Source organism: Rhagoletis pomonella, unplaced genomic scaffold (genome assembly GCF_013731165.1).
Source record: "Rhagoletis pomonella isolate Grant_MI unplaced genomic scaffold, Rhpom_1.0 Rhpom_scaffold_00005, whole genome shotgun sequence".
NCBI classification, from domain to species: Eukaryota; Metazoa; Arthropoda; class Insecta; order Diptera; family Tephritidae; genus Rhagoletis; species Rhagoletis pomonella.
The window spans coordinates 78311324-78326539 of record NW_023458559.1 but is presented as its reverse complement, the minus strand read 5'-3'; the positions used below and the strand labels follow the sequence as shown (position 1 = coordinate 78326539).

At 36.2% G+C, this 15216-nt stretch overlaps 2 protein-coding genes across 3 annotated transcripts in view; one reads left to right on the top strand and one right to left on the bottom strand.

Annotated features, from left to right (window-relative positions):
• The window catches only part of LOC118740231 (serine/threonine-protein phosphatase with EF-hands pef-1-like), a 56655-nt gene extending 53870 nt beyond the window's left edge, over window positions 1-2785 (bottom strand). The window contains exons 1-2 of the mRNA XM_036471728.1: window positions 2518-2785; window positions 1828-2428 (exon numbers count right to left, since the gene is read on the bottom strand). Of these exons, the coding sequence (XP_036327621.1) occupies window positions 1828-2161 (334 nt within the window). The 5' untranslated portion in view covers window positions 2162-2428; window positions 2518-2785. The remainder of the gene's footprint in view (window positions 1-1827; window positions 2429-2517) is intronic.
• LOC118739647 (probable deoxycytidylate deaminase) overlaps window positions 1-15216 on the top strand; it is a 90547-nt gene that overhangs the window by 73604 nt on the left and 1727 nt on the right. The gene's annotated exons all lie outside the window — the stretch shown is intronic.

The following is a 15216-nucleotide window of genomic DNA, read 5'->3' as shown; positions in this document are numbered from 1 at the left end:
ATAGTTTCAGGCAGGCTCTTCCTAAACTATGTATTTGTCAATGTTATCTTCTTTTAGTTTATCTTTGGCCGATATCATGTAATCGCCTCTCCGTTGCAAACACTCTTTGAGATGTTCAACTGACTAAAAATGTCTGAATATTGAATTCCGATCTCAATTCAATAACACATTTTCCTTGGACAACCACCTCACCTCTTTGTGTTAAAGAAGAATTTAACGGGGCGCCCATATTTTCACACCTCGTACGAAACATCCTTTTTTATAAAGCTACGGGGTCGCGGCTTCTAAAAGTTTGAAAACCACTGGTCTAGACAATAGGTCGCTCTATTGTTCAGGTGAAACCAAGTGCGCTTGTGCAGCACTTTAGTACCAACCAACCAACCAATCACCTCTAAACTAACTATGTAAATGCAAAAAGCACCGATCTGTCGTAATTTTTTCAACTACGTCACATTCTTTTTTTTTCGTTTCCATCCCTTAATACGCACAGCTAATTTCATTTATTTTTTTTTTTAAACAACTGGGTCGGACATGGCGTATGCGCAACATTCATGCAATACTAGCCGCATGACGCGTCATGACGTGACGTACTTATGCAACGTACGGTGGCGAGAAAGAAAATAGGGAAAAGACATTTCAGCACGGTTTGGCTACTTTTCCTTGTGTAAAAATTTTTTACTAATTTTTTACGAAATTAAAAAAAAGAAAGGTAAATCGAAATTTCAAACTTTACATTTTAACAAATGTTGATCACAATTTTAAACTTTTTAATCGGATTTTTTAGAATTAAGTTTTGTAGCCCATTATGTTTATGATGTAGTAGTGCAAGTCTGAACTAACTAGGATTTACCATTGATGTTTGGCAATTTTTTTCTTCCATACAAAATATGTTCGACAATTTTTTTGTATGGAGAAAATGACCAACAACTTCGACGAAAAAAAATTTGCGAAAAATCAAGGGTAAGACCTAGCTGCTTAATATATATATATAAAAAGCGCAAAATTTTGATGAAGCTTTTTCGAATTTTTATAATTTCTGTACAAAGTCTGAAATTTTGACTTACATGGTTTTCTTTTGATAAAAAATAATAAAAATTAAATAATAGAAAGGGAATGCTAAAATGTCTCTTCCCAATTTATATTTTCGCCACTGTATATAATGCACAGTTGTTTCCTTCTTTATTTAGACTTGCCATGTGCTCATAAATCTTATTTTTGCCGCTGCTTTTGACATGTCCAAAAAGTCAGCAGGTGTACTACAGTAAATATTCATATGAAACATATATATTTATTAGTTATAAATATTAAATACCCGCATTTTAACTGCCTATTTTTAGTGACGTATACCAGCGTATCACCATCATAGTAATGTCCCTTGCCTACACTGCCCGCCTAATTTGTCATTAATATTATTATTGTTATAATAAGTACTCGTACAAACACAGCGTTTATAATAAATTCGCTTCACGCGTCACTTGAGCTTTATGTATTTAGGCAGCTTGCTAAATTTAGTAACCTCAGTAGTATTTATACGAAAATAGGTTTTATTAAACAAATAAGTATTTACTTTGCTCCGCACCGGACTTGAAGAATTCCATATCAACCCAACCATAAACTTTGATTGCTTAGGCGTACTGTTAACTCAATTTAATCAACTGGCATTTTTATGCGCCCAATCAAGGTATTCGCCTTCCATGCAGCTATCACGTCATTCCTTTCACTCATTTCAATTAAATATTTTAAAATGTGTAAACATACATACATATGTATATGTACTGTATTTACTGGTATATGCATGCGCAAATATTCTTAACAACTATGACTCACTTCGTTCGGTCTTTGACATGCTCATCGAGCGTTCCGTTTTTCGCCAATGCCGGTACCACGTTTTCGATTGGAAGAACTGCAATAGACTGGAAGTGGTACTGCGGCCGCTGCCGTTGCTTTCCTGCAACTGTTGCTGTTGCTGCTGCTGCTGCTGTAATTTGCTTGTTGTTGTGGTTGTCGTTTTTGCGGTCGATGTGGTTTTCGTATAGACGGTCATGGTCTCCATGCGTTTGGCCACACGTTCAATTTCTGATGACCGACACGATGAGGTATCCTCTAGCGAGGAGCTACGTCGTTTCGCACCACCACCCAAACACACACAGCTACGCAGCATTGTGTGTTGCGAGTGTGTGTGGTTGTGTGTGTACGGGTAGGCGGTGTGTAGGAGTGCGTGTGCGTATATTTTGTTTGCTTAGTTTTTAATTTTATTTATTTTCTTATTTGTTGGTTGGGGGGGAGCATTGAAGATATTCTTTTTATTTGGTTTTTAATGGAAGACGACGTTGTCGTTGCTCGCGTTTTTCTTTCAATTCACTTGTTTAGTAATTTTCATTGGCTTTTTTGTTACAACTTTGTTGGTTTCCCCAAGAAATACTTTACACTGCAATGTCATTCTTTAGTGCTTTGAGTGACATTTTGGGGTGGTGTGATGTGCGTTAAGTGCAAAGCTGAAGGGCAGGTTGTGCTTACCTCAGTACCCAGTCGCGGCCATTTAAGCAGACGTAGACGTGCTGTCGCGTCACTTGTTCGCGGGATAATGCTTTTCACTTACATTTTTATTCAATCTGCTTATAAATTTCTTTTTAATAAATTTTACTTTCCCTTTTGTTTGGAAACACTCTGTACCTTAGTAGGTTTTTCACTCCAATTGAACTCATTTCCGCAGTTTGATTTGCGTTTGTTAAATTTTTTTTTATTTTCTACTTTTCATTAAGTTTATTTTTTCAAATGCATTTATCTGATGCTTTCTAATTCTACATTATAATAAGTGTATACAAACTTTCTAAGTGCAAAACAATGAGGAAATTTCAATTTTCGATTTCAACTACTTTGATATACTATACTTAGCAACAAAATAGTCAGATGCTTTGCGATAAACCCATTTATGAAAAACAAAATACCTACCAAATAGACATGCAAAGGTAAAGGAATACTCGATGGAACCCTACTCGAGTATTTTACGGGTATTTTTTGCCACAGCGGTAGCACGTGCGATGCTAGAATGGCAACTAGCTTAGATTAGGAATCAGCGCTGAGTGCTTAAACTCCGCAGTACCTCTCACATTCGCGATTGATTTTTGATCATGGTTTCAGATAGTTTGCAACGTCTGGATCCCGGGGCACTCGTTTCCTCCATGTTAATAGGGTTGCTGGACAACAGGCAACAATGGCATGCAGGAGAGCTGTCGACTTCAGAATCAGAGGGTATTAAATTTCGAGCCGAGCAGCTGGGCCAATAGTTAAGCGGTGAACAATTAAATACACTTTCCTAGCTGTAAAGGTCAGTAATATAGTAATGACCCTAATTCGTCGAAAAGTTAGTTAGCTTAGGTCAAGCCAGAGTAGGCCAACAGCGTTAAGGAGGAAATAAACTTTTATCAGCTTACCTGGTGGACAATACGTTGAATGAATATGGCTCATTCCGATTCTTACATGGCCTATTTTTGCATTCTAAAGCGACACAGAGGAAAGCCAACTATCAGGCGACACGGCATACTCCGCTGTGATGAATGAGGCAGGATGCGCATCTTACAAACCAAACAACATCACAGTTTAGCCGCTCAAAATGCATTTCTGCTCCATACTAGCGGCAGATATTGTTCACATTCAAGAGCTACGACCAAACTAAAAATTTTTTTCTCTTGCATGGGATCACAATTACGGTCAGGCTCGACATAAACAGGAGTCATCTCAGGTTGGGGTGAGTTACTTTTTGACTTGTTTATTAGTACTGAGCTCGACTTTTATCATAAAATCTCAACGGAAGAAAAAATGGGGAGGCGGTCCGGATTGGATCAAATTTGACCTTTGTCTGCTTATGGGCGCTTCTTATAGGCAGCTAAATCAAGTTTGCCGAAGTAAGAAGCCTACAGGCAGAAGAAATTGGTGAAAAGGGCAAATCGAAGGTCTGAAAAATGTGTACAGGCCAGAAGCGGAGGCCAACAGAACCTGTAGGACGTTAAGAGAGCACATTAAGGAAAGCAAAAATAATCGTGTGATGAAGCAACATGAAATCTGCGACGGCGAGAAGTAAACGCAGGGAGTGCCGAATAGTCCCAGGTTGAATGTAGAGAACTGATGGCGCCGCTTGGATGGAGACGAGGGTGGAAATCCTGCAAAGTAGGAAATAAATCGCATATCAAGCCGAAGTAGATCAGTCCTATTCTTTTAGCTTCCTTCCAATATTACAGTCTAACAGCATTCCTAGGTAACGAGGGTCTTTTAATAACATCATGCCTTCATCTGTGCCCTCATCTGTGTGTTGCTGTAAGACTACGAAACCTACTTATCCAGCTGTGAAGCAATTTTGGATAGTATTTGCCAATCTGAGGTTAATCACATAATTCGTTCCTACGCTGATCGATCTAATTGGCTGAAGGAACAACTAGAACTAGAAAATTCGTACCGCATACCATGCCACTGCAGTGCCTTCGGAGGCACACTTCCGGTTATAAGAGAAGCTGTCGAATGTTTAAGAGCGAAAGGAAATTGCGCTCTAAATTATTTTTTTCAAAAGCCAGTGCAAAATGGAAACACTTAGATACCTGCTAAACAATCAAATTAATGGGTATGAAATGGAACTTGAAAATAGTGCGAGACTCTTGTCAGGTCACATCATTTTAGGGAGGCAATAAGATTGGCTGCCTCAAATTGTACTCCGCCGAAGGCTTTTGCTCTGCCAACGTCCTGCACAATAAGGACACTTACGTTATTGGCTGCTGGAACCTTTAAGGACCTGCGCAATATATTTAGCGGGGATAAAGATTAGAAGATTAGAGTCAAATTAACTATGACTTTGCTTTGAATACCCCTTTCACAGTATCAAAATATTCTCAATTTAATTTGTCCTGGAAATAATGGTGTAAAATTTTATGAGTTTTTAATTTCAGTGAGTCATTTTAATTATGGATATATTTTTATTTAATTGATTTATATTGCTTCAATAAAATTTAATTCATTTTAACTGCAAATAGGTATGTGCATACATTGTATTCTTTCTTGTGCATACGTGTATGTTTTTTTTTTCAATTATCTCCACTCAGTTATCATTTAAGTGTGCCACATTTGACAGCATTCGCGTCTTGTCATTCAATGGCGAACCATCACTTTGCATTTAGTAGTCGTTCGGTAACGCCAACAAGCCAACCGCATATTTACGAACTCTCGTACTTTTTCACCTAATGTGCTTTGGACAAAAGCCATTGTTTTTAATCAACGCATCAGCAATGAATTGCATACATCACATTCTTTTTATATCGGAACTGCATAAACTTCTATAGAGCCGCATATGCATACATACATACATACATACGTACTATGTACTTATGCATCACACATTTCACCGGTGTAAGCCCAAGTAAAAAATGACATTACCTATAAGCCGCATAATATTACAAAAGGTATATTTTATTAATATTTTTTTTTATTTGACAGCAAATATTTTTGGCTAAAATTTCGCATACTATGGTATTTAACTCTTCGGCATATCAATGTTAACGTGAAAATCCCCCTTTTTTGATATCTGAAAAAAATAAATAAAAGAAAAACAATGTTATTTAAACGTAGTATATATACATACAGATATGAATAAAAATATACATATCGATGAAGAGTGTTATGCACTACAGAAAATACACTCTATAGGAATAAATATATTGGGGTAATAACTCTTGCCCTGCTTATTTCTCCGAACCACTTTTTATGCCTTATTGACTACCTTTTTTGTTACTTATAAAATCACATATTCGTAAACAAAATGATTTCTTCACAAAAAATAACGAAAGCAGTTCGATTGCATTTCATTAACCCAAAAGAAATTTCAGTAGGATCCGAAGGAAGTAAAGATTTGGAACTCCATTCTCCTCCATAAAGCTTAGTTTCCAGCTCTCAAGAAGAATAACAAGAAAAAGATTTCTTTATTTCCGTTGCTTTTAAAAGTACTTTGACGTTGCTTGAAATTTCCCGAAGAAATAAATATGGTCATTTGTTTCTTGAGAACTGAAAACTGTTTAAAAAAATTTTGAAAGAAGAAAATTTTGTTTAATTCCTTGAGCATTTTTATATGAATTATTTGTTTCTGTTCAGAGCTGCATACTATTCTCAGACCCATGATAAATACATATAAGAGGCATTCCACACTATTTCAATTGGTCAAAAACTACTTTTGCTCGATTTTCGGATATGTTGCAGAGGAGGTTCTAAAGTATTTGTAAACGCAAAAAAAACAACATTTTTCAAAAGTTATACAACAACCAAAATATTAGGTGTCTCGCCGTAAGCCATTGTTTATCACATCATAACTCCATAAATATTGGTTGTATCAAAAAAATCCATTCGTATTTTTTTTATTGACATAGAGCCAGAGATTTATAAAAAAAAAATAATTTTTTTTTAGGTCCAATTTTCCATACGTTTGTTAATGAATAATTTAGAAAGTTGCTCAAAAAAAACCATGTTTTTAAAAATCTGCAAAAATTATATATGAGATATGCAAAGATTTAACTAACAAACTTTTCAGGGGTGCCTCAGCATAGAGCCTGAGATATTAATTGTTTCGTAAGACAGTGACTGATGGAAACATTTTAAAAACAAAAATTAGTAGAAGTCCAGGTAATATTTATATTCGTATACTTTATATATACTATATACTTTACTTTGCATAATCCTCTTACTTTGCGAAAAATCGCGAATTTAATATTAACATAATCATTTCTTTGATTGGGCATATCTTCTGAACGGGCAAAGGTAGCTTAATCATTTTGGTTTAAATAAAGCGGAAAACTCCATCTTTTTAGCACAAACTATTATTGTCAGTAAAAAACTAATAATTGATTTTTTTTTCATACAACCAATATTTATCGAGCTATGATGTGATAAACCATGGCTTTCGCCGAGACATCTATACTTTGGAAGTTATACAACTTTTACAAATTTAATTTGTTTGCCTCTTAAATGTGCTCGCTAAATTCGTGCGCCATTGGGCTTTTGAATGTTTGCTGGCATTTCAAGTACGCAAATGACAATTTATGATTTGAAAGATTTATTCATTCAAAATTGGGAAAACTAAAAACTGTATATAGGCAAAAATTAGGGTTGTGAAAATACCGGGTTCCTCTGCAAGCAGGCCAATGTCAAATTTATTCAGTTCCCCAAAATACCCTATATGTAGGAAAAATTAAGCAGGGTTTGTTTGGAAGTGGATTTGCCAAAGTGTCCATAAGGGTGCTCGGCACATAATTTGCCACATAACTTGACCAGATGTAAGCAGTGCCTTTAAGGTAAAATATCCTTAAATGTAGGCCAAAATCCTCACCTTAACGTGTTTACATTTATTTATTTGCGTACACTCAAATTTTGTTGTTTAGACCATGATAAAAACATAACAAGGTAAAACCATTGAGAGGCAGTCTGACGTTTGCCAACAATATAATTTTAAAATCAAAACTCAAACTCACACACACATTCTCATTTTCAATCTCAAACAAAAACAATTGTTTATAAATTATTATTATTTTTTTTTTCAATTTTATATGATTTTAAAATGTTGGCAAACGTCAGAACAAAATCATGGCCAACGAATTGAGAGAATGAATTTACCTTGTAATGTTTTTATCATGGTTTAGACAGAAATAAATTTCTTTAGCTTGAGTGAAAAACAAAATAAACAGATGAAATGAGAGCGAGAGAATTTTTTTTAAATGCTAGCAAACGTCGAAAGTGCTCAGCGGTTATACCTTATAAATATTTTTATCAGCTTTTAAAACTTGGCAAATTTAAATATGAAATTTTCGGTTCGGAGTAAGCGACTGGAAAAAAATATAACTGTAAGTATGGCACATATGTATAGATGTGCCCCTTCCCGAAATCGTGTCTATGTCACTTGCCGGCAGTGTTGAGGTAAACGGCAAGGAAATGTTCTAAGTTACGCTGCGCCTCCTTGGTCATCGGGAACTAGTAGGATGTAGTGGACCACTTCAGACTTGTCAGAGCAAAGACTCCGACCTTTTGAAGGTGACCAACACGACTAAAATCCCTCTACATTTCGTCTGACTTCGTGCGAAAAAAGGACACGGCATTCATAAACTTTAATAATTGAAATGTTTCATTTAAATTTTTTAAAAAGGTTTATGATTTCACATACTGATTTTTTTCAAAAATTATATACGCAATGTTCATTCTTTATTTTAAGCGTTTATGCCTCTCTTGGTAAAAATCGTTGACAAATTTCTGCAAGCTTGCAGTGTGCTATTTTAATTCCTGCTGGCATCAAACTGACTGCCTTCGGCACAATTAAAGTTACTCGACTTTTTTATAATTCATTAGTAAACTACAGTAATTTACAACGGCATACCCACTTCCTTTGCAAGGTATGCTCTGACGTATTTTTAAGCGTCCCACTCAATTAATTACTTAATTAGTTATTGACATGCCGACAGCAAAGCGCGCAACCAGTAATTAGCGCACACCAGGGAAATTATCACGAAAGCCAAGCACTTTCCTATGCACAATGAAAATTTTAAATGGAACACGAAAGCATAAATGATATGTAAAAAATAGTGAAAATTAAAAACAACTACAGCAGTGCCTAACAATAAAATCTTTGAATCAATAATATGCTTAAGTTTCACATACAATTGTTAAAATCGAACTTTGTATGTATGTACATGCCTACCCCATGAATATATACGTATGTATATGCTCACATTCTGAGTTTTTATGTATGCCATTAGCCTAGAAAGCATTTCGAACATTTTGGGCGCACCATTTTGGTAACAGTTCCCAAGTTAAATAGAGCATAACAGCAAAAGTAAAGAAGAAAAATCAATACAAATGCAAACAAACCCGAAGAGGCTAAAACCAGCGAAATCGCCCCAAAAGTTTTAAGTAAATTTGGGGTGCTGCTTTTGTAAACATTGTGTGGGTCGAAAGTATGCAGGAGAGTGCGTGTATGCAGAATGTAAGGCGTGGAAGTGGGGCGCTAGTTTTCGAAGTGAAATCTTCAATGCGAAAACTTTCAACACTTTCACAGGTGTCAGTAGCTTTAACTGTTTCTGTGCTTGGGGTGTTGGCAAAGTTGTAGTAAAAATAAAGTTGAAAAATCTAGTTTTAGCGGAAAAAGAAACAGATTACGTACTATTATTTAGTTGGTCAGAATGCAAGTAGTATATGTACACAGTTGGCAGCTGATAAGCTACAATGTGAAAAAATGCGACAAATACAGCAAGCATGAAATATTTAACGCTCGTCAGTTCACGTCAAAGGAAAAGATGTCCTAAAGACGTGCAAGAGCTAATATATGTAAATTCAGGAATACGTAAGAAAGTATATACAGTTTGCCCCAAAAGTGTTCAGTCAGTCATGTAGATATTGTGCCAAAATCACCGTTGAAATTTACCACATAAAAAATAAAACTTTAAATTTTTTTATGAATCCATAACTTTTATTAAATTTTTACTTCTTGGCAACTTATTACCACTTTAGACAATACTTCAGTTAAATTAGTCCGCTATGTTCGAGATATCGCCGGGTGAGATTAAGGTTAGGTCATCGGGTCCGCCCTTATTCAACGTTGAAAGGTGTGCCTTACACCTAGGCCGTCATGAGTCCGCATATTGCATCCGCATTTGGGCTCCATGTTTTGCGATACAGCCAGCCCTTTCATTGTTTCAAATCCTTCATGTGCTGGGACCCACCATAGCGTCGCGCTATTGTGGACTCCTAGGCGGTTCAAAATAGTTTTACAACGATTCACAAGCCTTAGTATCATTCTACATGAGTCTAAGATCTTCAATGCTGCCTCACCCTACGACATAATGTTTTTCTGGCCCCGTTAGTCCTTCTACGAAGACACTCACGGTCACAGACTTCCTCCTGGAATATGGTTGGGTATGAGCCCATTTGCAGACTTTCCTCGAACCTGCGTCCAATTACTATACTATACTTGGGACCCTTCATCTATCACAGATTTTTAGCATTATGAATAAAAGCTAAGCAATTGCTTTTTCTTAAAATTTCAGACCTTATGCTTGGCTTGTTAAAGAATACTTTCGGTAGGATGTTATATGTAAGCTTGATATTGAGACCATCCAGGAATGGCTTGAGAATCTACAAGTGGCCCGTAGATCCCTACTTTTCATGCTGATTACATGAGCAAATTTCATTTCAATTTTGATCAGAATAGAGAGAGAATGAATGCCTGTAATCACATATCATAGGTCCCGGAACAGGTGTGGAGGTTTATAAGCACGGCTCTAAATTGCAATGCGCATATGGCCTACAGTCTCGCAGGAGCTGTTTAGTCATATTTTCAAACAGAAGATCCATCACTATTTAAAAAAAGCTGATCACATCCAAGCTCGTCAAGAAGTTTTATAGCATAATGTTGAGTACCACGCTGAGCTCGAGGGAAACGAGATCACCGATTAATTGGCTTTTGCGTCTGTTTTTGTGGGAGACTTACAATAACCGCGTGGGTAAACTCAGAACGCAGTAAGTACTTGGGAGCGAATAGTCCAGGCAAAGGAACTTAAATCGTACGAGTAGAGCCAACATGAGGTTATTTATTTAGACGGCCAGGCGGCAATAAGAGCCCTATCCAATAGAACGATCACTTCCAGGCTCATCAATGAACTCAGAATGCAGTAAGTACTGGGGAGAGGTAGTGGGCCTTAGATAGGCCAGACTTTTTGGTTATCCTTTTGCTAGCAAAGGTATAAATCTCTTGTACCAACAACAAGTTGCTTATTGGTTACCAAACCGGCCATACTCACCTGTGCTGCACCTGCATTAGCCAGACTAAAAATGCAATATTTCAATAATTCCACAGTTAATGCCCTTCATGTTAGGAATCGTCTACTAAGAAACTTTTCGCTTTTAGTAGTGATGCTGCTAAAATTTTTGGCCGTCAGGCCTAGGTCCCATTAAAAGGATTAAAAAGGTAGTCTAGATCGCGGTGACCCCTAGAATTTACTTACATTACATTACAACATGAAGTTGCTCACCGGGTATCTACTATCTGCGCTCTAAAATGCGCCGAATAGACCTGGCCACGCAAACGGAATGCTGTTTTTGACTTGAAGATGAAGAGATGTCGAAGCACATTGTTGGCTAAAGTTTGTCGTTGGCTTAAACATTTGAAATCATTAGAAATTCTTATACTAAGTTACTTTTAGCATTTATTAGGGAATGAAATACATATGTAGGACCAAAAAGGTACAAAATATCCTCTAGGACCTAGAGTCTAGGTCGCAGTGTTCTTGGTCCTTTTACACCCAATTAAAGATACTAGAATTAGGTAGAAAGATTACCTATCACCGCAGAAATAAAATTCTTGATTTCGTGCACAATTTTGTGGGTCATGCTTGTATTCATTCACCTTTTCACTCGCTTAGTTGCGTTGGCGGTGTGATTTTCACTTTTCCATCTTCCGGCTACCTTTTCAGCCGCTAAACGGAAATTAGATTAATATCGCTCGCCCGCGCCATACCACTCCACCAACACAACCAAAATTTATTGTTGACTGTGTTGTAGTTGTTTGTGCTGCTTGTTTCAGAACATAGCAAAATAATACGTGGAGCTAGTTTAGTTTGAGTTTTGATTGAATGCTTTTCTACTTTCTAGCGGTTTCTGTATGTGGCGGCAATATTTTGGCATTTGCATATTAACTTCATTTATTTCTTCATGATTCTTTTATTTCTTCTTGGCGCGATTCGTCTTCTACACTAATATGCCTATAGTTTTTGTAGGTGAATACGGCCATAAATGCTTTCGCCTTGCTTGCATAGCATCGATAAAATGAGGCAAAAATAATTGAAACGGAAAATGAAAAATGTACGCCCCACAAACAAATTGCTGTTTATGCGTGTGAAATGTTGCCGTCACAATACGAAATGAGGGCAATAAAATGCTTCTGTCGCCTAAATGCAGCCAATAGGCAATTTGAGTTGCCGCTTTGCAACTTTATATCCCATTTAACTTTTTTGTTAAAGTGTTAAACAAAAAAAAACAAACTTTCGAATAAATAATACATATTTGTAATTTCTGAAGGCGGATCATAGATTAAGACACTTTTGCCGGTAAGAATTGTGCAAGCCTTGGAAAGGTATACATTTTTAAAGGAATTTATGGCAAGGAAAAAGGGATCCTTTTCCTGTTGATAACATCACCCGTGCTGTTTGTCAAATATATATGTATGCCTATAGCTAGCAGTTACGACTACCAAGATATTTTTCACAGACGATTAAATTTCTGAAATGCAAAAATAGTTCAACAGATTCATGTAGAGGTTTTGGAGAAGTTTTAGTGTTATGTATTTAATTAGTCCTTAATTTTGTGGGGTCAGAAATCAGTAATTGTTTCCAGTGAGAGAAAAGTGGCTGCTAACCATCTCAAAAACGGTGTTTCTCAACACAAAATTAAAAGAACGGTAAGGCTGCTGACTCACTGCAACAAATTTTAGGTCTACTCCTTACTTTTTTATCAATAAGTATAATACTGTAAAAAAGTGGGAGCAGTAGAAAATTCTGCTTTTCAAAAATTGTTCGGTGGAGAATTCTGGAAAAAATGCAAGAAATTTCTTTGCAATTAAAATTATTTCGGGTCAAAATTCCAAAATTCTGTAAGAAAAAAATTATGTAGAATTAAAACTCTGGATTCAAAATTATTTTGGCCCAAAATTGCGTAGTTTTTAGTACTGAGAATAAATTAATCTAGTCTGTTTTTAACTAAAAAGGAATGCACAAAAGAAGTAAATATGCAATTAAATATTTAACAATCAATTTTTATTAAGTCTGTTCTTATTCTTTTATTCTTTTTTTAATTTTTCTATTTCCTTATACAGCTTTTATATTATGGGGTATTTTGGCTATTTTGAATCTTCATGAGTTGAGCTTTTTCATAAGCCAACTCGCCTTTCAAATAATTGATGAGTTTATAGAACCCTGAAAATTACTGTAGAAAACTCGTGGTTCTGTAAACGTGTTGTTTGAGGTGCCATTTACCATTTTTAAGCAATCGTCCCTCGGATGGCAATAGTAAACCTCCAAGTGAGTTTTGCCATACAAAATAAGCTTCTTTTAAACAAAACAAATGCTAGAAGCGACGTTAAACTGTAGGTTCCTTGATTACCCTGACAACATCATGTTCCGAATTCTTAACAAGAACCACTTCGAAATCTGCACAGCTGTACATAGTGTATGCATTTTAACCAATAAATTCGCCGAGTTTTCTGAGTCGTAAACATGTAACCACAACGTATTGCATATGTGTATCTACATATGTATGAAGTATATGGGGACTCATAATTACTAATAACAATAGCAATCAAAACAGTCAGTCACGTGTCAATGCACTTATCCTATAGGAGGCAGCAAACTCACCAGTTAAGTAGCCCCAAAAAGCCACTGATACACCAACATTCATTGTCATCAGGTCAACGATGGTCGTCAGTTGCAGCTATGACTAAAGCAAAACCAAACCAGCTAATGGCTTTATCATCCATTACCATAGTAACGTTCAATTAAGTAAATAAGTGGTAATGCGACTAGTGCGGCTGCATTTGAACGATAGCTGGATGCATCAGCTCAAGCAGAAGGTTATTATCCGAGCTTTTCTGCGCTTCATTGTTGCACTTGTGCTGGTACATCGATGCATTATGCCCTATTCGTTGTTGTGGTCAACGTTGGTGCGTTAATTGTCAACTGACAAAGACAACCAGCTGCAAAATGCCAAAGTCAGCATTAACAATGGCTCAACAGCAGCCAGTATCTACGCACATTGACCCTCTAAAGCAATTGTACATACATAGTTAGATATAACAAAGATGTGCTGGCGTTTGAATATAGCCGATGCCACATGGAAGTCGTTAGAGCTAAGCTACGAGTGTATAGCAAGCAGTAAGCATTTAAGTAATGAGGCTCTTCATTTTTGTCATCATTTAATTATGAACTTTAGGTGGAAGTTAATGCCTTTATGGAGTGCTAAAAAGTGAAGAAGTATGGCGCATAAGTTTCCATATTTAAAATATATGAACGTAATAGAATGAGGAAATAGTATTTAATGCCACACCCTTAAATATAAAGACTGAGTCGGACGATTGGGCATAAGCCCAAAAATTTGGTGTAGACTGATAGCCCAGTCATTCTGTCTTCAAAATAATGGCCTTTGACAACAACATGATAAAAAGTTTTTATACATATTTCCCAATTACATTAATATGCACGTACACAAAAATTTTCCAAATGATATTTTAAGTAAAACTACGTTTTTTTTGATCACTTTATCTTTACTTGCAAGATTAAACAATAATTGTTCGGTAAACAATGAATTTTTTTTACGAGGTATAAAAACCACTGTCCTTAAAATAGAGAGTAAAGCTCGTTGTCGGAGACAGTAAGACTCAGAGAGAGTAAAGCTGTTATCATGGCCATTGTTGGAGGCCTAGAATACACAATTGCTCAGAACCTATGTGCAAGTTCAGAAAACTTTTCAAGAACACCCTATTTCAGAATTCGGTTCAAAAACGCCCTATCTCAAATATTTTCAATACATTTTCAGTGAAGGTATCGATATGTATGTTTCTTCATTAGTAGCACTGGAAGTAATACGATTACTTACACAAAAATGCAACCTTTGAAAGGTTCCCACAAAACTTTACGGCTACAAAGCATTGCTGGCACTTTTTTGTGGTATCACTAGCTTTATAAAAATATATCCAGACTTTAAATGTTGGCGGTGTCATTGCTTAAAGCAATGATTTTTCATAAAAACGAAGTAATTACTTTCCATAGAAGAAATATTGTCTTCAAGATATGGCTCTCGCTCAAATCGATTGGACACAAGCACTTTTCTTCCGATACCAAGTAGGTATCGAAACAATGATTCCAGTAAAAAAAAGTAGTTGGTATCGAAACAAAATTATCGAGTATATACTCGTATTTACTTGTCGGGCTAGCGAGAAATAAAAATTACTCTCTCAAGTTGGCTCAAATCGACGTCCATAAACCTAGCTGACCCAAGTCGCCAAAAATCAATGAAAATTAGCTAGGAATTAGGTGTCTTTTAGGTGTTAATTAGGGCCTCCAAAATTAATTTAGGTGTTCCTTTGGTTTCCGAGAAATTCGCAAAACCTAGCTGACCCATCGTTAAATTTAGGTTTTAAATTTTCCAGAT